This window comes from Bufo bufo, chromosome 2 (genome assembly GCF_905171765.1).
Source record: "Bufo bufo chromosome 2, aBufBuf1.1, whole genome shotgun sequence".
In the NCBI taxonomy this organism is placed as follows: domain Eukaryota; kingdom Metazoa; phylum Chordata; class Amphibia; order Anura; family Bufonidae; genus Bufo; species Bufo bufo.
The window spans coordinates 27,832,077-27,859,499 of NC_053390.1; the positions used below are offsets into that span (position 1 = coordinate 27,832,077).

Below are 27,423 nucleotides of genomic sequence, written 5' to 3' on the forward strand. Positions count from 1 at the left end.
GTGAGCTCTAGGATCTTCTGCTCATGTATCAGGGGGTGAGGGGGAGGCTCTGTGATGGGGTGAGGGGTCCTGCTCCGCCCTCCTGACTCCTGGAGATGGATGATGGGAGTCACACAGTCCCCCGATGTCTTCTTCACTATTGTGTACTCCTGTGGATGGAGAGAGACACTTAGGGAATAAACCCTTCAGGGGCCATGTGCTCTCCTCCGGCCCTTCCCTCCTGGGTACAACGTGCCTACTTACCTCCTCATGGCTCCTACAACATGACTATTGGTCACTGGTCACATGACACATCACTCACCATACTGGGGGCTGATCTTCAGGTTCTCCGTCACTTGGAAGGTCTGGAGGCAGTTCTACAGGACCCTGGACTCTTCCTATCACTTCCAGGTGAGGACTGGCCATAGACCTTACAGGGAAATTTCCCGGTTGGCGATGCACAGTTGACCGCCTGAGCTCTCCTCATGGCCGGCCAGTAAAAGTTTTTGGGGATGTATTTTGTGATGGACTGTGTTATTTGGCTCTGTTGGGGTGGTATAATGTGCCACAATATGGTATTGCTGGCCCTGCCTTCTATCAATTTTAACCTGACTACAAAAGAGGACCACCCTTAATATTTTTCAGGGCCATTTTATGTTCCCAGTCCGCCACTGATCACTGTCCCTCCCGATGTCTGACTTGTTACAGAATACAATAAAGAGGAGAGAAATCTAGAAAAATTTACCTCTCCGCTCAGCAGGGAGATGATCTCCAAGGTGAGGTCTAATATTCTTCTGCTGATCTCCATCCTGTCCATCCTTGGTGGTCATTCAGGAGAAGAGGAGAGGACTGGAGGAGCCGGAGCTCAGCAATAGAGAGTTGGTGAAGGACCTGTGATGATGTCACTGTCATATGATCAGTGACTCTACTACTTAGCTCCGCCCCCTGCACGGATCACATGACGGTGACGTCACCCCAGGTCCTTCAGCTCTGGCAGTGCAGCAGATACTGGGCAGGTCCTGGTCGGTAGTCAGGGCTCTTGTTCTCTCTGGTATCAGCCATTCCTCCAGCCTGCAGGTAAGATGAGCTGTGAGGAGACAGTGTGGTGGAGAGCTCAGACATGTCACCTCTGGAGATTCTCCTCCATTACACACAAGGAATCCTTCTCCGCTCCTCAGCTTAGTATGATGGGGGGAGTAGTAGTGGATGAGAGAATCCGCTCCGTGTGAATGAGGTTTTCTGCCGAAAAGTTCTCATCTATTTGGGGAAATTCATCATTTTATACAGAAATGTCCAGTGTCCTCCAGGCTCCTCCTCCCCTCAGAGGCCGGGCCCTGTAGTTACTACGGAGACCGGCCCCTCACATCGAGTATGGGGACCGCAGCCTATTCCTGAGGAGGACGATTTAAGGGGATAACTCCCATCATGCATTCTTACCTGCTCATCATGCCTTTTATGTGGTGGATATGAAATGTGATGTAAGAGGTAGGGTTGTTGCGATACCAAAATTTTGTATCAGGGGGTGAGGGGGAGGCTCTGTGATGGGGTGAGGGGTCCTGCTCCGCCCTCCTGACTCCTGGAGATGGATGATGGGAGTCACACAGTCCCCCGATGTCTTCTTCACTATTGTGTACTCCTGTGGATGGAGAGAGACACTTAGGGAATAAACCCTTCAGGGGCCATGTGCTCTCCTCCGGCCCTTCCCTCCTGGGTACAACGTGCCTACTTACCTCCTCATGGCTCCTACAACATGACTATTGGTCACTGGTCACATGACACATCACTCACCATACTGGGGGCTGATCTTCAGGTTCTCCGTCACTTGGAAGGTCTGGAGGCAGTTCTACAGGACCCTGGACTCTTCCTATCACTTCCAGGTGAGGACTGGCCATAGACCTTACAGGGAAATTTCCCGGTTGGCGATGCACAGTTGACCGCCTGAGCTCTCCTCATGGCCGGCCAGTAAAAGTTTTTGGGGATGTATTTTGTGATGGACTGTGTTATTTGGCTCTGTTGGGGTGGTATAATGTGCCACAATATGGTATTGCTGGCCCTGCCTTCTATCAATTTTAACCTGACTACAAAAGAGGACCACCCTTAATATTTTTCAGGGCCATTTTATGTTCCCAGTCCGCCACTGATCACTGTCCCTCCCGATGTCTGACTTGTTACAGAATACAATAAAGAGGAGAGAAATCTAGAAAAATTTACCTCTCCGCTCAGCAGGGAGATGATCTCCAAGGTGAGGTCTAATATTCTTCTGCTGATCTCCATCCTGTCCATCCTTGGTGGTCATTCAGGAGAAGAGGAGAGGACTGGAGGAGCCGGAGCTCAGCAATAGAGAGTTGGTGAAGGACCTGTGATGATGTCACTGTCATATGATCAGTGACTCTACTACTTAGCTCCGCCCCCTGCACGGATCACATGACGGTGACGTCACCCCAGGTCCTTCAGCTCTGGCAGTGCAGCAGATACTGGGCAGGTCCTGGTCGGTAGTCAGGGCTCTTGTTCTCTCTGGTATCAGCCATTCCTCCAGCCTGCAGGTAAGATGAGCTGTGAGGAGACAGTGTGGTGGAGAGCTCAGACATGTCACCTCTGGAGATTCTCCTCCATTACACACAAGGAATCCTTCTCCGCTCCTCAGCTTAGTATGATGGGGGGAGTAGTAGTGGATGAGAGAATCCGCTCCGTGTGAATGAGGTTTTCTGCCGAAAAGTTCTCATCTATTTGGGGAAATTCATCATTTTATACAGAAATGTCCAGTGTCCTCCAGGCTCCTCCTCCCCTCAGAGGCCGGGCCCTGTAGTTACTACGGAGACCGGCCCCTCACATCGAGTATGGGGACCGCAGCCTATTCCTGAGGAGGACGATTTAAGGGGATAACTCCCATCATGCATTCTTACCTGCTCATCATGCCTTTTATGTGGTGGATATGAAATGTGATGTAAGAGGTAGGGTTGTTGCGATACCAAAATTTTTATTCGGTTTCGATACCATAAAAAAGTATTGCGATACTCAATACCATTCGATACCACGCGAAAAAAATAAAACAAAAAAGCCACGTGCATTCCGCATTTTAAAAAATGGCGAATCGCGCAGATTTTTTACATATTTTAATAGTTTGCACTTTTCGGACGTGGCGATGTTTATTTATTTATTGTTTATATATTTTATATGTAAAATTGGGAAAGGGGGTGATTTATACTTAATATTTTGGTGTGTGTTTTTTTTTTTTGTTTTTTTACAGTTTATTTAATAACTATCCTGGGATCTTTTAATCCCTTGTCCTATTCACCCTGATAGAGCTCTGTTAGGGTGACTAGGACTTCACACTCTCCCTGCTGCTCTGGGCATAGTGCACACAGCAGCAGGGAGCTCACTATGGCAGGCAGGGCTTCAGTAGCGTCCTGGCTGCCATGGTAACCAATCGGAGCCCCAGGATTACACTGCTGGGGCTCTGATCAGAAGCTGCCACTGCCACCAATGAGGAGGAGGGGAGGGGACCCTGTGGCCACTGCCACCAATGATTATAATACTGGGGCGGTTGAGGGGGACGGGCGCACTATGCCACCAATGATAATTAACCCTTAATACAGGAGGAGGGTACTGGCAGCAGATCAGCGGCAGTTAACCCCTCAGGTGCCACACCTGAGGGGTTAACTGCCGCTGATCACAGCTCCCTGTCAGAGGCAGGATGCCGGCTATGCGATTCTGCTGCCGGCACCTGCCTCCTGTATTAAAAGTTAAAGACGACCTTATATGGGTTCGGACTTTGTTTAAGCAGCAGGCTACACAGAGCGGCGCCCAGGGATGTCCCAGCACTTACTATTATTCCTGGGCGCCGCTCCGTTCGCCCGCTGTGCACCTGTGCCCCATTACAGTCTCCTGCAGTCCTGCTCCATATGCTAATTACTATCGGAGCAATGGGGAGGAGACAGCAACTTTTCTAGTGGGCGTTCCTTCTCCCTGCGCTGCGATTGGACAGCTCTACAGCCAGGGGAGAAGGAACGCCCACTAGAGAAGCTGCTGTCTCCTCCCCATTGCTCCGACAGTAATTAGCATATGGAGCAGGACTGCAGGAGACTGTAATGGGGCACAGCGGACGAACGGAGCGGCACCCAGGAATAATAGTAAGTGCTGGGACATCTCTGGGCGCCGCTCTGTGTAGCCTACTACTTAAAGTTCAGACCCATGATTGGTGGCGCAGTGCGCCCACCCCTCCACCGCCCCTCTCCCCCCTCCTCCACCCCTCTCCCCCCTCCTCCACCCCTCTCCCCCCCCTATCTCCCCATTGGTGGCAGCCGCAGCAGAACAGGGGTGAGGGAGAGACTGCTTCCTTCTCCCCTGTGCTGCTGAGGGAACATGAGCATGCTGACAGCAGCGCGCACATGTTCTGTGATACTAGACTGCGCAGCAGCGCAGGCCAGTATCGAAAAAAATTGAAATTCCGGTATCTTATCAATACTGAGACGAAAGTATCGATTGGGTATCGAAATTTCGATACCCGCAACAACCCTAGTAAGAGGTGATGCAGGAATTGATAATGATGACTTCTCCTCAGGTCATTATCACATCAGTGGGGTGCGAGTCCCAATTCAGCTGTTTCGGGGGCTGCTGTGCTCCCTGAAGCTGATCGGTGGGGGTCTCAGGTATCGGACCCCTGACGATCTGATATTAATTACCAGGTAACCCCTCTAAATCCACAGGAAATGGTGGAGTTTGTCATCATTCGGCTGGACAGGTTCTGTGGTGATTATTCCGGGGATTCGGTGCAGACACAGGAATGTATGGCAGCCAGGGGGCGCCCATCACAGCGCCAGCCACAGTGCCAATCATCATTAGCCGCCTCCCCGGGTTTATTAGGGGGCGTGGCTAGAAGGGATGTGCAGCGAAGACGTGTCACATACGTGTACCATGTAGAAATGTCTGTTCTCTGCTCAGTGATCGGGACACTTTACAGAAGAGAAGTGCGGAGCGGATTCCACCAGAACAGAGCAGACGCCGCGCTTCCGGGGAAGAAGCCTGCGTGTCTGGCGAAACGGCGTTGGGAGGCGGCAGCTGAGGAGCCAGCACACGGCGGGTATTTACTACATTTATGTTTCTCCACATGTCACTTTTGCGCTTTCCTTTTTCCTTGGTTTTGTCCGGGAGTTTCATGCACCTTACAGACAGGTGAATGTGGATGCCTGCTTTTTTTCATGCTGTTCGCAGTGTCCCGTATGTGCTGACCACTCAGCCTCCTCCTTGGTTTTGTGTCCTCCATTTCGTTATGGCTGCTGTCTAAAATAATTATCTATGTACTGTATTGTAATATTTTACCTTTAATAAAGTTTGTATTTACCACTTTCTCACCGAAGTGTGGCCTTGTTTGTGGCTCTAGTATTTAAGGCGCCAACACTGCAATGAGGTGCGTGCACGATCAGTCTTATTGGCCCAGGTCTGCTCTGCATCAGCTGGTGACTGTGAATCGAACAAAGGCTTCTCCAACAAGCGTGTGGTCCCGCAGTATATGTTCCTCTGCTCCTCTGCTCTCCTCAGAGTTCCTAGCAGCAATCCTCCTTCCTCTGGACAGGGTCTTGGACACGATCAGCTTTACTTGGCTGCAGCTCTGGTCACTGAAGGATGCTCCCACATCTGGATGTCGATGGATCCTCTCCTCACACAGGTCCTCAGTCTCCCAGCTTCACCCCAAGATGGATAAACCTTCACTTCTTTCCAGACTTGTTGTTTAGCTCCACCCCTGAGAGTGTTCAGTATCACATGAAATGCAGTCTGTTGCTGTACTTAGGAATAAATGTAGCTGGTTCCTACACTGCCCTGAATATTGTAGGCTTAGGTAAGTCCAAGAGAGGCAGTTTCATTAGTGTTAGGTACCCATCTGTGGAAGCCACCTTGACGCCTGGTAGATGGGCCCGACGACACACGTTTGATCAAAAATGTTCATTTCTAGTTGGTATAATACCACTTTAATTTAGAATTTATATTGTTTGCATGTGAAATGTTATGCAGCCATGTTTTTATTAGTTCTCTCTCCTTTTCTAGTCATATTCTTCTTCACACAAATTCTCCATCTGTCCTTGAATCCTCTATTGCTCATTCATTCTCTCTCTGGCACATACATCCTTTTCTTCCTCTATTAACATTTCCATTCTTCATTTGCTTATTAAACTCTCTCCTGCGCTTCTTCTATTTGTATTCTGTGCTCTGCCCCCTCCACATGGCGTTTCTTCTACAAATGGGCGAAACTCCACCCATTCCCGCATCACCACAGTTTGCCTGCCTCTATCAGCATAGTCCTGCGGGATCTCGCCACCGGCACAACCGCACTGCGCCTACAAAGACGCCACACCTGTCATCCCTACACATAGCGTGCATGACACACACTCTCCCCGCAGCACGGGGGATCCTCCATGACTTCTGCCTCCTCTCTTTGGTAAGTTCTTATGCCGGCTCTGGGGCTGCTCCCCTCCGTAGACCACTATGTTACTACCACTATGCCTCCAGACACCATGCTCTCCTTTCACCATTACCATGTCTATGTTGAGATCATTTCCCCCAGATGGATAATGCCTATATCTACTCTGATGCTATATCCAGCTCCTCTGCTGTTTTCAGCTACTGTTGTACTACTTAGCTTTGTAAGTGCATGTTCTAGCATTGTGTCACCCACCTTGGCCTCATTTATGTCGCATATATGCCCTCCTGACATTGATTCACTCCACCTACATTGTTCCCTTTCCCTATTACCCATTGTCTTTATTTACTTATCAACTTGCATTTCATATTGTGTATTTTGTTGACCAAAACGTCAGAAAAAATATGCTAAAAAAGGTATTATTGTCTTAATATATCAATTTATTTGGAGGATATACTGTAAAAATAAAAGATCTTTTACTTGCATCTAATTCTGAGTGTGCAGTGGTACTTCATTCACCACTGTACCCAGAAGACAGCTCACTGTGAGGTGCTCTCCTTACTGCATGCATCCATTAATCTGCCCCTATATAAAGCTGCTGTCATCTACCTCCCTGGTGCGCTCACTAACCAACCAGCCACCGGGGACACAGAGGAGAGAAGTGCTGTCAGCGCTCACTGCAGTCAGTGTAAATAGTCAGGGAGGTGCAGTTCTCCAGCACACAGGGTCAGCTAGTATATAACAGTCCATATGTCGCTGACCACCCTGCCCTAAAGAAGCCAATCTAATTTGCTGAATAGGATAAAACAGTTTTTTCAACCGCTGAACCAACTTAGCACACATCAGCAAACTGAATGGCACCACCTAAACAACCAGGGTCCATTGTTCCTGGGCTGTGCTCTTTTTTTCAGCACCTACACCTACCATGGACTTCTGGGTGGCAGGAATGGACCCAGTTTGTTATTGGTGTACGGTCTTGTCCAGCATCCAGTGTGCTGTCATAGAGGGTATTCAGCTTCCCAGATGGCAGTATCACACCAAAGCGGACAAACTATCCCTCAAAAAAGTGTGGAAAACATTACATTTGTGAAAATCTGTGAGGATTATCACACACCTTTGGCTGGTTCTACTGCCTACATCTGCCATTGCTGTTAGTGGCCGCAGCTAGTACTGCCCCTGCCGCTACTACTACCCATACACAGGTGCATATCCCCTGCATTGTTTGTCATGTTTCATACTGTGTAGCTGCCGCTACTACTGCCCCTGCTGGCTTTATGTCTACCGTTATATAACCACACATCTCCTGCCTTGTACCTCAGGTTTTATGCTGTACTGCTGTGGCTACTATTGCACTTACACAGCCTCAGATCTCCTACCTTGTCTATTAGGGTCAATACTGTACTGCTTTTGCTCCCAAAAAAGGGAGAATTTTTGGAATGTTTGTTCAAAACAAGCCATTGCTTCTTCTGACACCACCATGCGTGTATAAACACTGCCAAACACTTCCCCCCCAATAGGGGTTATTTTTGGACCATATTTATTTTAAAAAGTACAGGGTGAGGCAAAAGTCTGGACACAAAGTTTTCACTGGAGCAATTTATAGAAAATTGACTTCCAATCTATAAAAGTATTAATTGGTAGAGAGGCTCCATTATTTGGTGTTCAACCACCATTTTGAAATTTATCATATTGAATTCAGCTCAGACTTTTTCAGTGGGAAGGAGGTCATGTGCTAGGTCAACCTTGTCTAGATTTACTAAAACACACTGGAAGTGTCAGTTTGTGATATATAAGCGAGTTCAAGGTTTCCTAAAAAGTCTTTACATGATGTGTGTGATGTGTCCACCATTCTGGCGGATGCGCACGGTCAAACGTTTAATCATGTCTTATGTATTCTGTGAATACGCAATCTTAGCACTTTCCATTTGGGTTGAATTTATTTGTACCCTAATTAAAACATACAGTCGTGGCTAAAAGTTTTGAGAATGACACAAATATTAGTTTTCACAAAGTTTGCTGCTAAACTGCTTTTAGATCTTTGTTTCAGTTGTTTCTGTGATGTAGTGAAATATAATTACACACACTTCATACGTTTCAAAGGCTTTTATCGACAATTACATGACATTTATGCAAAGAGTCAGTATTTGCAGTGTTGGCCCGTCTTTTTCAGGACCTCTGCAATTTGACTGGGCATGCTCTCAATCAACTTCTAGGCCAATTCCTGACTGATAGCAACCCATTCTTTCATAATCACTTCTTGGATTTTGTCAGAATTAGTGGGTTTTTGTTTGTCCACCCGCCTCTTGAGGATTGACCACAAGTTCTCAATGGGATTAAGATCTGGGGAGTTTCCAGGCCATGGACCCAAAATGTCAACGTTTTGGTCCCCGAGCCACTTAGTTATCACTTTTGCCTTATGGCACGGTGCTCCATCGTGCTGGAAAATGCATTGTTCTTCACCGAACTGTTGTTGGATTGTTGGAAGAAGTTGCTGTTGGAGGGTGTTTTGGTACCATTCTTTATTCATGGCTGTGTTTTTGGGCAAAATTGTGAGTGAGCCCACTCCCTTGGATGAGAAGCAACCCCACACATGAATGGTCTCAGGATGCTTTACTGTTGGCATGACACAGGACTGATGGTAGCGCTCACCTTTTCTTCTCCGGACAAGCCTTTTTCCAGATGCCCCAAACAATTGGAAAGAGGCTTCATTGGAGAATAAGACTTTGCCCCAGTCTTCAGCAGTCCATTCACCATACTTTCTGCAGAAGATCAATCTGTCCCTGATGTTTTTTTTGGAGAGAAGTGGCTTCTTTGCTGCCCTTCTTGACACCAGGCCATCTTCCAAAAGTCTTTGCCTCACTGTGCGTGCAGATGCGCTCACACCTGCCTGCTGCCATTCCTGAGCAAGCTCTGCACTGGTGGCACTCCGATCCCGCAGCTGAATCCTCTTTAGGAGACGATCCTGGCGCTTGCTGGACTTTCTTGGACGCCCTGAAGCCTTCTTAACAAGAATTGAACCTCTTTCCTTGAAGTTCTTGATGATCCTATAAATTGTTGATTGAGGTGCAATCTTAGTAGCCACAATATCATTGCCTGTGAAGCCATTGTTATGCAACGCAATGATGGCTGCACGTGTTTCTTTGCAAGTTACCATGGTTAACAATGGAAGAACAATGATTTCAAGCATCACCCTCCTTTTAACATGTCAAGTCTGCCATTTTAACCCAATCAGCCTGACATAATGATCTCCAGCCTTGTGCTTGTCAACATTCTCACCTGAGTTAACAAGACGATTACTGAAATGATCTCAGCAGGTCCTTTAATGACAGCAATGAAATGCAGTGGAAAGGTTTTTTTGGGATTAAGTTAATTTTCATGGCAAAGAAGGACTATGTAATTCATCTGATCACTCTTCATAACATTCTGGAGTATATGCAAATTGCTATTATAAAAACTTAAGCAGCAACTTTTCCAATTTCCAATATTTAGATAATTCTCAAAACTTTTGGCCACGACTGTACAGTATTTTAAGTAATTTGCTCTTCTCTACTTCTCTCGTGTGTGACTTCTCTGATGTGCAACAAGACTTAGCTTTTGTGTAAAACGTTTCCCACATTCTGAACATAAAAACGCCTTCTCTCCTCTATGCATTCTTTCATGTTTTTCAAGGTGTGATTTCCGTGTAAAACATTTCCCACATTCTGAGCATGAATATGGTTTCACTCCTGTGTGAATTCTCTTATGTCTAACAAGGTGTGATTTCCGTGTAAAACATTTCCCACATTCTGAACATGAATATAGTTTCTCTCCTGTGTGAATTCTCTCATGGCAAATAAGAATTGATTTCTGTGTAAAACATTGCCCACATTTTGAACATGAATATGGCTTCTCTCCTGTGTGAATTCTCTCATGGCAAATAAGAATTGATTTCTGTGTAAAACATTGCCCACATTTTGAACATGAATATGGCTTCTCTCCTGTGTGAATTCTCTTATGTCTAACAAGGTGTGATTTGTCTGTAAAACATTTCCCACATTCTGAACATGAATATGGCTTCTCTCCTGTGTGAACTCTCTCATGTAAAACAAGACTTGATTTAAGTGTAAAACATTTCCCACATTCTGAACATGAATACGGCTTCTCTCCTGTGTGAATTCTCACATGTCTAACAAGACTTTGTTTTTCTGTAAAATATTTCCCACATTCTGGACATGAATATGGCTTCACTCCTGTGTGAACTCTCTCATGGAAAGCAAGACTTGATTTGTCTGTAAAACATTTCCCACATTCTGAACACGTATGAGTTTTTTCTCCTGTGTGAAGTCTTGATCTCTTTGGCAATGATTTATCACAGTGAAACCTTTTACCCCCTTTCTGAACTGTACTTGTAACAGTCCGTGATTGGTCAGGAGAAGGTCCCTCATGATTAGGGAGATTACTTGATAGATCTGTACTGTGAAGTCCTGGATGCACATTTTCTCCTGAAGAGTACTGCATGATATCTTCATCTTCTGCTTTATAATTTAGTGATAACATGAGGTTTCCCTCTGAATTCTTACTGGGATTTTCTGTTAAAATAAAAAAAATAAAAAATTTCTATTTCTATCTACAAAGTAGACAAACTTCTAACATTCCTATTAGGCCTCATGCACTTAACAATGGTTTGGGTCCGCATCTGAGCCGCATTTTTTGCGGGTCGGATGGCAGACCCATTCACTTCAATGGGGCCACAAAAGATGCGGACAGTAGTCTGTAACATCCACTCCGCGGCCCCACAAAAAACTAAATAGAACATGGCCTACTCTTGTCCGTATCACGGATGATGATAGGACTTCTCTATTGAGGGCAGAACGTTCTGTTCTGCAAAATGCGGATCGCACATGAAGGACAACAGTGTGCTGCGAATCCAAAAATTGTGGGCCACAAAAAATAGGACACAGCTGTGTGCATGAGGCCTTAGGCTGGAAGTGGATCCAGCTGGAATGGGAAGTAAAAGCTATTCACATTGAATTCATTACTGGCTTTAGTTCAATAAACTGCACCAAAAACCGCACGTGTGATTCCGGCCTTAGAAGGCTTTGTATAATTCTCTGATAAAGTTGAGAATTCTGCTGTACACCCGGTCACCACTTTTAATACATATTTAATACACAAATCTAGCTAAAAAGTTTGAAAAACCTCAAACAAGCCTGCCTTCTACCAATACATTTGGCCCTTTAATGCCAAGTGGGCTTCACAATTATACAGCAAGCAATTTTTGATATGTCATAGGGACATATCAAAAGTGTTGATCGGTGGGGGTCCCAACTTTGAACCGATTGCTAGAATGAGGGGTCAGAGGCACTTAGCCGAGCGCTGCCTCCCCCTTTGCTGCAGAGCGCAAGACTATAGACGGTATCAATAGAAAAGCTGAGACCGTCTACAGTTTCTTGTGAAGCAGTGCTCGGCTGAGCGCTTCTGACCACACAGCTAGCAATCGGTGCGGGTCTCAGAACTGGGACCCCCACCAATCAACATTTTTGATGTGTCCCCAAGACATATCAAAAATAAAAACATATAGTTACTCTTTAAAGGTAATGTGTTATCTGAAAATGAACTATTGCTTAAATCATGTCTTTATGTTAAATGTCTTTTTTAAGAATCTTTGGTGCTATTTTTCAATTTTCCATGTCAATTTCTATATTTAAAAAAAATGCTAAAATCCTGCGGTATTGACAATGGCGACTAAGCCTAGTAATAGAGCCTCTTTTTTCTCTGTACAGATCACTTTACTGTAATTATCTACTTACGTTTACAGTCAGAATTAGAATTACATTTATCACTAGAGATGAGTGAATTTCATGTTTTGAAATTTGTTCACGCTTCATTTACTTGTAAAAGGTGAATTGCGTTATGGATTCCGTTACCACGGACCATAAAGCAAATCTATAATGGAATGCATAACGGATTGCCTTTAGAGGCATTCCGTCATAATAGGAGTCTATGGGCTGCAAAATGGATCCGTTCCGTTTCGGTTATGCAGGGGAGTACTCTGCCCTTGTAGGAAGCTCTGCCCTTGTAGGAAACTTCTAGTTTATGTTAGTATTTGCTGAGGAAGAGAGGGGAGAATCACCATCTCTGAGATATTTGCATCAAAAAAGCGAACTCTCCTTTACAGTGCACCAGAGAGAGAAAAGGGTGAATAAAATGCTCCAAAATCTGGATGGTCAAGCATTGGAATCAGTCTGTAAAGTATTCGCTGTTTATAGATTTATAAACATTTAAAGATTTTATTAACTTTTGACCCGATGACCTTTGGTTAGCTCATTAGTATCCAATTAGTAGGGGTCCAACACTCAGAACCCCCATTGATCAGCTGTTTGAGAAGGCAGCGGAACTCCTGTCAGGATAAGATAGGTTACTGTTTTAAAAATCTCGGAAAGCCCTTTTAAGGCTCATAAAGACTTTACTGCAGTGTGAGGGACATTGTTAATACACCCTTCCACACTTTGACACGGTCCTTGCCTTGCAATCCATTTGTCTAACTCCTATGTTAACCTGCAACACACAGAGTATCATGGTGCCTGATCTTCCCTCACAAAACTTCAAAGACTACAATACCCACAAACCCTAGCTTTCCTGCTGTGAGTGTTGATGTTTATTGATTGGCTGCCTGATATTACATTCCAGTCACGCCAACTCTACTCAGTAAATCAACAGCACACTAACACTAAAACTTTTTGTTTCCCAAGACATTTAGCTACAGAATTGCAACACACGGAGCATGCTCGACCTAACAAAGGCTCAGAGCTACAGGTCGATGCCATGAGGAAACATAGTGGGTAGCAGAGGAAGGAAACGACTTTATAACTACTGATGGTAAATATGTGAAATTTACATTATATTAGGTAATTATTGATGATGAATTAGTCTAAAACATAAGTTATATTTATGTTAACTGGAATACCCCTTTAAATAAAAAGTAAAAAAAAAAAACACCAAATTATTAAGTTCAAATCACCCTCTTTGCCAATTTACATATAAAATATATAAACAATAAAAAATAAACATATTACATATCACCATGCCTGAAAAATTCCAAAGTATTTAAGTATTAAAAAATATTTCCTATGCGGTGAACGCCGCAACAGAGAAAAAATAAAAAACGCGCAATTTGACATTTTTTTTGTCACCATGTCCCTCTAAAAAATAGGATAGGACTCTTCTGTTATGGGTCGGACGTTCCATAAAATGTGAAATGAATGAGGCTTTTTTGGCGCTTTATTTTTTTCACGTGGTATCGAATATCGCAATACTTTTTTATGGTATCGAAATCGAATCAAAATTTTGATTATCGTGAGAACCCTGTACAGAACCCTGAAGAAGCCCCTGCCCTCGTCACAGATAGTTCTGTTCAGCTTCCAGCATCTGTTTCTGACTGTTATATGTAATATGGCCCATGGTGGCTGCTGTAGCATCTCTCTGAAGGCTGTTAAGAACAACTCAGGCAGGTTTGTGGCCTCCATAATCATGTTCAAGAAATAAAATAAAAAATTCAATCACAAAAAAACTGATTAGAATAAATGGATATAGGTCAATATCTGATTTTAACTGACAGAAAACAATTTCGGTGACACATTCCCTTTAAATAGGATCAGTCACCACATTCCTCATCACAAACTGCATTCATTATTAGATTGATTTCCTTGACCTGATGAAGCTGGTGGATTCACTACAATAATCCATGCCATAATGCCCACCTAGGGATTAGCTGACAAGCACTTCATAGTGTACCCCCTCCTCTGCTGCTGCTGAAATCTCACTGCAGAAACTCTAACCATTTTGAAGAAAAACACAAAATGTATGGATTATTTTTAATATCTCTTTACTATCCCAAAATGATACTTAACCCTTTCCTGCACAATTGTGTAAACAGGTCCGGCGTTAGGGGGGAGGGCAAACTGGGCAGGGCCCCCTGCTTCAGACCGCTTAACAGTCGGGACTCCCTGCCTGCTTCAGATCACTCGAGACTTAGGAGTCCCTGCTCTGACTCCATATATGGAGTCAGTGCTATGAACATAATGGGGGTATTCCCAAGCATTGTCAGTATGCTTGGGGACACCCTCTAGGGCCCTGCAAGTGCATAGTGTCACACCAGTGCAACTCATATCTGGTGTCACAGTAGTTAAAAATTTTTTTAAAACTACAATTTTGACTGTGAAATAATAGCAGTCAGTTGCCTGCACGCGTGTGTGTTTCAGGCCCTGCAAGTGCATAGTGTCACCAGCGCAACTCATATCTGGTGTCACAGTAGATTAAAAAAATAAAAAACTATTTTGACTAATAGATTGAATAGCAGTTAGTTGTCTGCAAGCGTGTGTGTCAGGCCTACAGCGTCTACTCTGCCAACTTCTGCCAGTGCACAGTGCCACTCATATCTGGTGTCACAGTAGCTTGCACGCATAGTACAACTAAACTAATCTAAAAAAAAATGACAGGCAGAGGCAGGCCACCCCGCAGGGGCCGTCGTGGTCGTGGTGCTGTGATTCCCTTTGGCCCTAGAATAATGCCCAGTGTTCAGAGGCCACGTACCCTGAACTCGAAAAGTTCTGAGGACATAGTTGACTGGCTTACACAGGACACCCAATCTTCTACAGCTTCTGCTCGGAACCTTGACGCACCATCCTCCTCCAGCTCAGCTTCGGGCACCTCTCAAGTTACCACTCGCCCGCCTGCCGCCACCACCAACACTAGCACCACAGCTGCTTCACTTGATCTGTCAGAGGAGTTATTTACACATCAGTTGGAAGAAATGAGTGATGCGCAACCATTATTGCCAGAGGATGTAGATAACAGGGATATGTCTCAGTCAGGCAGCATTACACACATGGACGTACGGTGTGATGATGATGATGATGATGATGATGATGTACCCGCTGCTGCTTCCTTTGCTGAGTTGTCAGATACAAGTGAAGCGGTTGATGATGACGATGTGTCCGTGGATGTCACGTGGGTGCCCGCTCGAAGAGAAGAAGAACAGGGGGATAGTTCAGATGGGGAGACAGAGAGGAGGAGGAGACGAGTTGGAAGCAGTGGGAGGTCATCGCAAGGAGCTAGTGGCACAGTCAGACAGCATGTATCGGCACCCGGGGTCAGCCAGACAGCACGCCAATCAACACATGCTGTTGCCACCACCAGAATGCCGTCATTGCAAAGCTCAGCAGTGTGGCATTTTTTTTGTGTGTCTGCCTCTGACACCAGCGATGCCATTTGCAACCTATGCCAAAAGAAACTGAGTCGTGGGAAGTCCAACACCCACCTAGGTACAACTGCTTTGCGAAGGCACATCACAAACGCCTATGGGATCAACACATGAGTACAAGCAGCACACAAACTCAAAGCCGCCATCCTCCTCCTGGTCCAGTATCTTCAGCCACGTCAACCACTGCTGTCCTCCTTGCTCCCTCTCAACCATCCGCCACTCCGTCTCTCGCCTTGAGCAGTTCCTGCTCATCTGCCCACAGTCAGGTGTCTGTCAAGGACATGTTTGAGCGTAAGAAGCCAATGTCACAAAGTCACCCCCTTGCCCGGAGTCTGACAGCTGGCTTGTCGAAACTCTTAGCCAGCCAGCTTTTACCATACAAGCTGGTGGAGTCTGAGGCCTTCAAAAAATTTGTAGCTATTGGGACACCGCAGTGGAAGGTACCCGGCCGAAATTTCTTTGCACGAAAGGCAATCCCCAACCTGTACTCGATTGTGCAAAAGGAAGTCATGGCATGTCTGGCACACAGTGTTGGGGCAAGGGTCCATCTGACCACTGATACCTGGTCTGCAAAGCACGGTCAGGGCAGGTATATCATGTACTAGGGTACCTTACTCTCAGATCCGGTAACAGGCAGTGCGGGCGGCGCTCACTCAGTGACGTCACGTGCCTGCTCCTCCGACTAGGCGGCGCAGGCACGTGACGTCAGTGAGTGAGCGCTGCCTCCTGCACTGCCTGCTACTGGAGCTGCGAGTAATGTACCTTAGTAAAGAGATGAGCGCTGATTAAAGTTAGTTACGGATTACAGTTTAAAAATGTACTCCTGTGAGCGGCGGGGCCCTGTATATTCTAACCCCCAGGGGAATCTGTGGATGACACTATATAGCATCTTATATCATCTGCAAAGCGACCTGTCTTTGGAGTGTTCTAGATATAGGGTGGTTAATACCTACTGTACCAAAAGTGTCCCAAGGCAGGACAACCAGTGACAGGGCTATGTGCAAAAGGCTCATTGATGTGAACCCTGTCCTACTAAATGTGACCTGAGCATCAGAAAAGGAGCAACTGAAGAATACAGCCCGGTGTCACATTACATCATGTGGACAGTTGTGTTCGTGTCACGTAACCCTTTCAGTACGGAGCCACTTTTCACCGTAAATCCCAGGCCGATTTTTGCAAATCTGACGTGTCACTTTATGCGGTAATAACTTTGGAACGCTTTTACTTATCCATGCCATTCAGAGATTGTTTTCTCGTGACACATTGTACTCCATGACAGTGGTAAATTTGAGTCGATATATTTCACCTTTATTTATATAATAATACCAAAAATTTGAAAAAATTCCCAATTTGCTAAATTTGAATTTCTTTACTTTTATGCAGATAGTAATGCCTCATAAAATAGTTATCAATCAACGTTCCTCATATGTCTGCTTTATGTTGGCATAATTTTGTAAAAAAAAAAATGTAATTTTTTTAGGATGTTAGAAGGCTTCAAATTTTAGAAGCCATTTTTCAAATTTTCAACAAGATTTCCAAGACCATTTTTTAAAGCACCAATTCAGTTATAAATTGATTTTGAGGGGCTTACGTATAAACTCCACCCCGCAAATTATTCAAAACTGATGTTAAAAACTTTGTTAACCCTTGAGGTGTTCCACAAGAATTAATGGAAAATTGAGGTGAAAATCAGAATTAGACTTACCGGTAATTCGGTTTCCATGAGATCACCATGGCGGCACAAGGAGATTGACCCCTGACCTCTGTAGGGGCAGGAACAGAGAAAGGTTAAAAACCCCCCCCCCCCCCCCCCTACCATCACCAGTGCTTTCCAAAATTATCAGAGTGAAAAAAAATAAAAAAATGTGGGAGGAAAAACTAAAGGACATAATATATAATTAACGGGTATTACTTCATACCCCTAACAACAATAATAGAATATAAGAAGGGAGGGAATAACGGGCCGTCATGGTGATCTCATGGAAACCAAATTACCGGTAAGTCTAATTCCCATTTTCCATATCATCACCATGACGGCCACAAGGAGACATTCAAAATTACAACATTAAGAGGCATGGGGGGGGGGGGGGGGGGGCAACTGCCTGAAGGACCATACGTCCAAAAGACAGATCCGCCGAATGAGAAAAATCAAAACGGTAATGCTTTATTAAACAAAAGGTATGTACATTTGACCAGGTAGCGGCCCTGCAAATAACAACCAAGGAAGCCCCAGCTCTCGGCTTGAGAGGAGGACATGGCTCTAGTCGAGTGGGCTTTCAATTTTGCTGGACAGGGGAAACCCCGAGAGGCATAGCAATGGGAAATTGTGCACTTAATCCATCTTGCGATGGAAGATTTGGACAACCCCCTACCTTTGTTCTTTCCTGAAAATTGAACCAGAAGACCATCTGATAATCTGAAGCTTTTTGTGACTTCCAAATAGCTCAGAACAGTACGTCTGACGTCTAAAGAGTGAAAGACTTTCTCTCCACTATTTTTTGGATTGTTGCAAAAGGATGATCTCTTGGTCTCTGTGGAAGTTGAATACTACTTTGGGCAGAAACCCTATATCTAACCTGAGGACTATCCTATCTTCCAAAACGTTAAGGTAAGGTTCCCTAATTGAGATTGCTTCAATCTCCCCCAGTCGCCTTGCAGATGTGATAGCAATCAAAAAGGCTGTTTTAAAGGATAGGAATTTCAACTGACAGTCTTCTAGTGGCTCAAATGGACTCATAGTAAAGCCTTTTATAACGGTATTGAGGTTCCAAGGAGGTACCCGGGATCTTAGAGTAGGTCGTAGTCTTGCTGCCGCTCTCGTGAATCTTCTGATCCATCTATGGGTTGCCAAGTTCGTATCAAAGAAGCAACTCAGAGCTGACACTTGTACCTTAAGAGTAGATGGTCTAAGACCCAATTCTAGACCCTGCTGGAGAAAGTCTAAGATTTGCTGAATCTTTGGTCTAGCTAAATTTGGAGAAGATTCTCCCGACTAAGAACAGAACCTCTTCCAAATCTTTAAAAATATGGCTGATGTTACCTTCTTTCTAATCGCCGTAAGAGTAGAAATTACCTTATCCGAAAGACCATGAGGCCTCAGAACCTCGGCCTCAGGATCTAAGCAGTTAATTTCAGAAATTCTGGGTTGGGATGAAGGATGGGACCTTGATGTAGAAGGTCTTTCCGGAGAGGGAGAGGCCAAGGACTGGAGGCTGAGAGACTCTTGAGGGAGTAGAACCAACTCCTTTTTGGCCAGAATGGAGTTATAAGAATGATGGTTGGATTTTCCTCCAGGATCTTCTGAATTACTTTGGGGATCATTGGTATGGGGGAAAAGCGTAACATAGATTCCAGTTCCGTGTTGTGGCGAAGGCATCTACTATCCAGAGATTGCCCCTGGGATCCAGAGAAGAAAATCTGTTGACTTTTTTGTTGTCCTTTAACGCGAAAAGATCTATGTCTGGAATCCCCCATCTGGCTACTATCATATGGAAGACTTCCCGATTCAGGAACCATTCTGTCTGGTCCACCGTATGACGACTGAGATAATCCGCTTCCTTGTTTACAGTCCCCCTCAAACGAAGATTGGAGAGCGTTGAGCACTAGATTAAGATCCCAAGGATCCGACGAAGGATGGAAAGGGGGAGCAGCATGCGCCACCCCCTGCAGAAAATTCCGAACCTCCAAAAGCAAAGCTAAATTTTGCTGAAAAAGAATGGAGAGAACCGACACTTACCCTTTGAGAGAGCCGAGAGCCAGCCCCAAGTCCGTGCCCGACTGCAGGAAAGCCAAAAGTTGCGGCAAAGAAAAACGAATGGAAGACAGCTGTCTCCGCTCGCACCAACTAAAGTAGGACTTCCAAGTCCGTTGGTAGATTCTGGAAGACGACGGCTTCCTGGCACGAATCATAGTTTGGACCACTGCATCTGAAAAACCCAAGCCTTCAGTACAGAGGCTTCAACAGCAATGCCGTTAAATGTAGCGACCCTAAATTCGGGTGGAAGAACGGCCCCTGTGACAGCAAGTCCTCCTGAAGAGGAAGACGCCAAGGTTAGTCGGCAAGAAGTGTGACTAGGGATACGTGCTACACCATGCGCGGCCAATCTGGGACCACGAAAATGATTTAGACGCTCCCGGCTGAGGAAGTCCGCGATCCAGTTGTCGACGCCTGGTATGTGAACTGCAGACATGTTTCTCCGCCCAGCTGAGAATCAGCGCCGTCTCCTCCATGACTGTCGTTCTCCGGGTGCTGCCCTGGTGATTGATGTACACCACCGTCGTGGAGTTGGCAGACTGCACCCGCACCGGACAACCCCTGAGATGGTCGGCCCAATGCCGCAGAGAGAGCCAAATCGCCTTCAACTCCAGAACATTGATTAGAAGGGAGTGCTGGCCGCAACAATGAGCGAATCTGAAGATGGAGAGCGGATATTTTTTCCGGAAGCAAGAACACCTTGGCATGACCCAGTACCAGTACCATGCCCAAATAAGTCAATCGCTGCGATGGATAAAGACAAGACTTCTGTCTGTTCACGATCCATCTGAAGCACTCCAGGGTGTCCAGGACTATGCTCAGGCTGTCTGCCGTCCCCTGGAACGACGGACCCTTCACCAGGATGTCGTCTAAGTAAGGGATCGACACGATCCCCCTGGCATGGAGCAGGGCCATGACTGCCGCCAGAACCTTCGTAAAGACCCTGGGATCCGTGGCCAGGCCGAACGGGAGGGCTACAAATTGGTAGTGAAATAGACCCACTGTGAATCGGAGAAACCTCTGATGACTGACGTGTATGGGCACGTGAAGATAAGCGTCCTTGATGTCTATCGAGGACAGGTACTCCCCCGATTCCATGAACGCAATGACCGACCTCAATTACTCCATCCGGAATTTGAGGACATGAAGGAAATGGTTGAGAGCCTTGAGGTCTAGAATGGGACGGACCGTCCTCTCTTTTTTGGGAACCACAAAGAGATTGGAGTAAAAACCCTGAAAACAGTCTTGCACAGGAACCGGAACAATCACACCTTGCTGCAGCAGCGTGCGAACTGGCAGTAAAAAAGAATCTGCGGCTGTGGGAGAGGCCGGAGGAGACGACCGAAAAAAACCGGGATGGAGGGGAGGATTTGAAATTCAGCTTGTAGCCCTCTGCAATGACCTCCCTCACCCACGCATCTGAGACGTAAATCAGCCAAACATGCCGAACAGAGGGCGCCAGGAGCCGCCCGTCATGCAGCAGAGTTCTTTGGGTTAACGGACTTGGAGCCCTGTTGACGGGAATGCCAGGAAGGCCGCAGCTTAAAGGAAGGCTTGCGCTTAACGGACGCTCCCTTGGGGCTGGAAAAACTCTGAAAAGGATGAAAAAAAAGGCTTCCGCTTTTTTGCCTTATTAGACCGCCCCCTGTTCTGAGGTAAATGGGTGCTCTTACCACCTGTAGCGTCCGAAAGGATCTCATCCAGGCGAATAGCCACCAACAGGGCGAATAGCCACCAACAGGTATGGCGAATAGCCACCAACAGGGCTGACGAGCGAGCCATAAACCTGGCCGCGTCCAAAGATGCTTCACAAATATATGCACTGGCATGCGAGAGCTGCAGGGCCACATCTGCAAGTTCCGCCGAAGGGACTCCCGACTCAAGACTCTGACGTAAGTTATTTGCCCACTCCCCCATAGCCTTGCTCACCCATGTAGAGGCTGCAGCGCTGTGCCCACTGCTTCAAAGGCAGATTTTGCAAACGCTTCCAGCTTATCTTTGATATCAGAAAAAGAAGCCCCATCCGCTATTGGCAAGGTAGTATGTTTAGCCATGCGGGAGACTGGCGGATCCACTACAGGTGGAGCTGACCATTTCTTAGTCAAATCCTCGGAAAAGGATAAAGGACGTTCAAGCGTTTGGCAACATGAAATGTCTATCAGGAAAATTCCACTTCTTGGAGAGAGAGGACTCAGACTCCTGGTGGCTGGGGAAACACTTGTGCAAACACCCGCGCTGGCAGATGACGGGGCTGGATCCTCAACCTGCAACGTCTCAATAACTGCCGTAATTAAATTGTCCACCATGGAGGATAGTTTAGACGACTGACCCTCCGGTGAGACAACATCCTCATCTGACCCTCTCTCCTCGGAACATGCCTCTTCAACTGAGGACATGTCGGAGTGAGACTCTCTAGCAGGAGGAGGAGAGGCCGAGAACACGGGAGACACAGAACCCCTTTTGGGGGAGGAAATTCTAGCCCATTTTGTGGGGCGGCCATGATGGGCACGAGCCCCATGATCCCCAGAGTCAGACCGGTCAGAGAACTGCCTTGATGAGAAACGCCACAATATATCCACAATAGCTTTGTTGGTATTGGAGACATCCTGCACCACCCTTGACAGGGAACGTGCCCATTTGGTTCTTCCGTAGCTTGGACAGCAGGAAGCAATGGGTCCGGAGCCGAACCACTAGATGGGGGCGCAGCACACGCAAAGCAGAGGGAGTCTGACTGATGGGATGGAAATTTTGTGCGACATGAAGGAAAAATGACACACCAAAGGGACCGCCTGCTTCGGGACCTGGGTTCATACATAATGATACCCCTGGCGCCCCAATAAGGAAAAGGGAAAGGTTAGACCCTGTAAGAAGGAACAAACAACACTCACCCAGCCTGTGTCCCTCCAAGCAGCAAGCACCATCAGCGTCCCGCCAGGTGCTTTAAATCCCGGAAATGGGCGGAGCCCACTCTCCCTCTGCCGCTGGCGTGGGGCAAACACAACCCGCGCCCCCAAAATGACGTCGGCTCTCAGCGCCTTCAGGCCACGCCCCCTCGCTCTCAGGCCCCACCCCACTCCGGCACCAGTGAAGGAAGCGCGACCTATCACGCCGATCCTGAGGAGAGGCCGGACCCTGAACCACGCCCCCCCCCCCCGACTCGCCGAGTGCTTAAGCGCACTATACATTTCCAAGAGTAAACACAGAGTGTTGCGATCTGCATCATGAGCACCCCGACCAGCTCTGTCACTCTCGGGGTGCCCCTCCTGCAGACAACCCCCTCACATGTTGGCGCCAAAAAACAGCCACAAACACTAATATATATATACACACACACACACACACATATACAGTCCTGATCAAAAGTTTAAGACCACTTGAAAAATGGCAAAAAATCATACTTAGCATGGCTGGATCTTAACAAGGTTCCAAGTAGAGCTTCAACATGCAACAAGAAGAAATGGGAGTGAGACAAAACATTTTTTGAGCATTCGATTTAATGAAAACAACGAATAAACTGAAACAGGCTGTTTTTCAGCTGATCAAAAGTTTAGGACCACACCTCCAAAAAAAGAAATCCAACTTCCAAAGATGAACTCAGTAATGAGTAGCTCCGCCGTTATTGTTTATCACTTCAAAAATTTGTTTCGCCATGCTTGATGCAAGCGTTTCCATGAGGTGAGTGGGAACATTTCTCCAAGTGGTGAAGACGGCTGCACAAAGGCAATCTACTGTCTGGAACTGTTGTCCATTTTTGTAAACTTCCCTTGCCATCCATCCCCAAAGGTTCTCAATTGGATTTAGATCAGGGGAACACGCAGGATGGGCCAAAAGAGTGATGTTATTCTCCTGGAAGAAGTCCCTTGTCCTGCGGGCATTGTGTACTGTAGTGCTGTCCTGTTGAAAAACCCAGTCGTTACCACACAGACGAGGGCCCTCAGTCATGAGGAATGCTCTCTGCAACATCTGGACATAGCCATTGGCCGTTTGACGCCCCTGCACTTCCTGAAGCTCCATTGTTCCACTGAAGGAAAAAGCACCCCAGACCATTATGGTGCCCCCTCCACTGTGGCACGTAGAAAACATCTCAGGTGGGATCTGCTTGTCCTGCCAGTAACGTTGGAAACCATCAGGATCATCAAGTTTAAATTTTTTCTCATCAGAGAATAAAACTTTCTTCCACCTTTGAATGTCCCATGTTTGGTGCTCTCTTGCAAAGTCCAAACGAGCAGTTCTGTGGCGTTCAAGGAGACGAGGTCTTTGAAGACATTTTTTGTTTTTGAAGCCCTTCAGTCTCAGATGCCGTCTGATGGTTATGAGGCTGCAGTCAGCACCAGTAAGGGCCTTAATTTGGGTCGAGGATCGTCCAGTGTCTTGACTCCAATTGGATCCTCCGGCTCAGTGCTTTTGAAATATTTTTGGGTCTTCCACTTGACTTTTTTGTTCCATAACCCTCAGGATTATTTAAGAAATTCCAAATGACTGTCTTACTGCGTCCCACCTCAGCAGCGATGGCGCGCTGTGAGAGACCCTGCTTATGCAATTCAACAACCCGACCACGTTCAAAAAGTGAGTTTTTTTGCCGTTGCCATCACAACGTCTGACTACCTGACAGAAAATGACAATGAATCCACATCTTTGCACAGATTTGGCCTTTTAAAGGCATGTGGTCCTAAAATTTTGATCAGCTGAAAAACAGCCTGTTTCAGTTTAATCGTTATTTTCAATTAATTGAATGCTCAAATTTTTTTGGGCGGCGCCCACAGAAGAGGTTCATCTGGTTTCTTTTTACCCATGTCCCACTTCAGCTCCAGCACCCCTATTTTTGGGCGCAGGCAGGAACGCAGGCTGCAGCCAAGTCCCCGTCGGGATATACACCAGCAGGAGCCTGTATAGCTGTTGTGACTACCTCACAACAGACTCTGGTAAGCGAACTATTTATTTGTACGATAATACTAGCAAGCAACACCACACATGAGGCGCTGTCCTTTTTTTCTCTTGCCTTACAACCTGTAGCGTCCGAAGTGATCTCATCCAGGGGCTTACCAAAAAGTCTGCTGCCGGTAAAAGGGGAGGGCCATCAGGATCCGCTTTGAAGCATTATCTGCCGCCCAGCAGGAGAGCCATAGGGTACGGCCTAGTGGCCTGAAGCCTATGAGGCACAACGGAGGGGACGGGAGCCATAGGCTTCCATGGCCCTCATTGAAATGCCTGCGGCCTGGCAATTTGGCGCCCGGGGTAACCACCCACGCTACGCAACTGCGTAAAGAGCATATATTGTTCTTGACCATATTAAATATAAGAAAAAGAACTGGATCGCACATCCTCAATACTATGCTTTTATCTAACTGCTTCTCAGCATAATTAAAATCGCTTCTCAGGGCAATATATCGTATACCTACCCCTATGCTACATACTGTACATGAGGCATTAGTATACAATTTGATCAAAAAGCATAGGCCCACTCACCACGACAAGGTTGCCTCTTTGAATGAGACCCTAACCTAAATTTGGCGCAGCACTGCACAGCGACCACCAACGCAACAGCACCGCCCCAGCAGGACCCAGAAGCCAAACAGCGCCCCCGCTGTCTGGCAAAGCCACCTTGGCACTAGGCCCCACCAACCCATCAGGACAGCACCAAAGCAAAAAATGGCCGCCGTGCAGTACTGCACCATGTGAACAGGTGTGGAACTCACCTTATCACACACTCAGGAACTCCAACTGAGAGGTAGGTTCTTGACCGTAGTTACAGCTTCACACGTCGGTGCTGCCATTAAATTTCACAAACACTGACTGGCTCAAGGTCTGGCCCACCTTCTGTTCAACATACGTGTGCAGGGCAGGTACTGCCTTTTTTGCAAAGTAATGACGGCCTGGGACTCTCCACCTTGGCTTGGCATAAGGCATCAGTTCTCTGAAAGGAGTAGAGTCCACCATTTGTAAAGGGAGGAACTAAAGTACCAGCAACTTGGCCAGGAGCACGTTCAGCTTCTGCGCCGTTGGATGAGTGCACGCGTACTGTTGTCTTTTTGCAATCGCTTCTGTGAACTATTGCTGACGAAATGTGTGACTAGGAGGAGCAGGAGCATCAGGACCAATAGATGATGGGAAGGAAACAGCCCCTTCTGCTAAGGTGGTGGAGCCTTGACTGCAGGATAAGGGGTGCGGGCCACTGGGTGATGCAGCGGTTGCTGTGTCAGGCTGTACCACTACATTGGAGCAATGGTTTCCCAGGCCACTTTACTGTGATGCTGCTTATGTTGACGCAGGGCCGTTGTGCCAACATTGGCACCCTGGCCACGCTGCACCTTCTGCCCACCGATTCTACAAATGGCCGCGCTGACGTGACGTCCTTGGCAGCTTGATGAAAAATGTACACACTGACGAATATGGCATTTTCCCACACATCACTCTGAGCTGACTGCCTGCTACCGCTGCCTCCATGAACCCGTACACCGCTACTTCTTTCCGGGCCACCTCCTGAACTACCGATTGACGCACAGAATTTAGTGTAAAAGAATTTGAACTGCATCACACTGCCCATTGCCACCACCTCCTGAACTGCAGATTGACACACAGAACTCCACGCCAAGGGCGAATGGATGTACTTATATTTCCTATTAATACACCCCAAAACTGGTTGTATCACACAGCACTTTCACCCCAATAACAAGCAAGGATTGCTGGAATTACTGATGTATCATGTAGTGCAAACAACCTAAACCCAGTAGTATTAGAGCAATGTGGATCCCCAATTAGTGCAGCAAGGTGTAATAGTAATCGCTCCTATTACCCAGGCTTTACACTCCCCTATTGGTCCCTGCTCTCTCCCTATAGTGTGGATAATGCTTCCCTATCCCTTCCCTACACTATGAATGATCTTTCCCTGAACTGATCAATCGTTTTTCTTTTTCAGAATAAAGTCTTTCCTAAACACTGTCCCTAGCGCCTGTCACATCTCTCCCTGCACGAAGTACACTGGAAGATGGCAGAAACCAAGATGGCTGAGGCTAAATTTCCACTTCGTCAACTTCAATTCACTCTTCTCTACTTGTGATATAAGAGGCTGGTGCTCCTCCATTACATGTCACTGCACACACGTGTATACACTGCACATGACGGCTCTTACCTTGTGATATAAGAGGCTGGTGCTCCTCCATTACATGTCACTGCACACACGTGTATACACTGCACATGACGGGTCTTACCTTGTGATATAAGAGGCTGGTGCTCCTCCATTACATGTCACTGCACACACGTGTACACACTGCACATGACGGGTCTTACCTTGTGATATAAGAGGCTGGTGCTCCTCCATTACATGTCACTGCACACACGTGTACACACTGCACATGACGGCTCTTACCTTGTGATATAAGAGGCTGGTGCTCCTCCATTACATGTCACTGCACACACGTGTATACACTGCACATGACGGCTCTTACCTTGTGATATAAGAGGCTGGTGCTCCTCCATTACATGTCACTGCACACACGTGTATACACTGCACATGACGGCTCTTACCTTGTGATATAAGAGGCTGGTGCTCCTCCATTACATGTCACTGCACACACGTGTATACACTGCACATGACGGCTCTTACCCTGTGATATAAGAGACTGGTGCTCCTCCATTACATGTCACTGCACACACGTGTATACACTGCACATGACGGCTCTTACCTTGTGATATAAGAGGCTGGTGCTCCTCCATTACATGTCACTGCACACACATGTATACACTGCACATGACGGCTCTTACCTTGTGATATAAGAGGCTGGTGCTCCTCCATCATGGCCGCCTTGTACAGATCCTTGTGGCCTTCTATATACTCCCACTCCTCCATGGAGAAATAGACAGTGACATCCTGACACCTTAGAGGAACCTGACAACACAATGACACCGTCATCACCCAGACCCCTCCAGTGCTGTTACTGGAGAATTTCCCAGCATTCCCAGCAGTGTCACCTCTCCAGTCAGCAGCTCCATCATCTTGTGGGTGAGCTCTAGGATCTTCTGCTCGTGTATCAGGGG

General features: G+C 46.6%; 2 protein-coding genes across 3 annotated transcripts in view; both read right to left on the reverse strand.

The window, feature by feature from the left end:
- LOC120990673 (zinc finger protein 585A-like) overlaps window positions 1-27,423 on the reverse strand; it is a 1,368,789-nt gene that overhangs the window by 56,044 nt on the left and 1,285,322 nt on the right. The window lies entirely within an intron of this gene.
- LOC120991237 (gastrula zinc finger protein XlCGF17.1-like) overlaps window positions 9,938-27,423 on the reverse strand; it is a 250,829-nt gene continuing 233,343 nt past the window's right edge. The window contains exons 1-2 of one of the 2 annotated variants that reach the window (XM_040420099.1): window positions 27,151-27,197; window positions 9,938-10,962 (exon numbers count right to left, since the gene is read on the reverse strand). In XM_040420099.1, coding sequence (XP_040276033.1) covers window positions 9,941-10,962; window positions 27,151-27,184 — 1,056 coding nt within the window. In that variant the 5' untranslated portion in view covers window positions 27,185-27,197 and the 3' untranslated portion in view covers window positions 9,938-9,940. Of the gene's footprint in view, window positions 10,963-27,150; window positions 27,198-27,423 lie in introns of those variants that run through there. The other variant, XM_040420100.1, reaches the window with a different exon arrangement.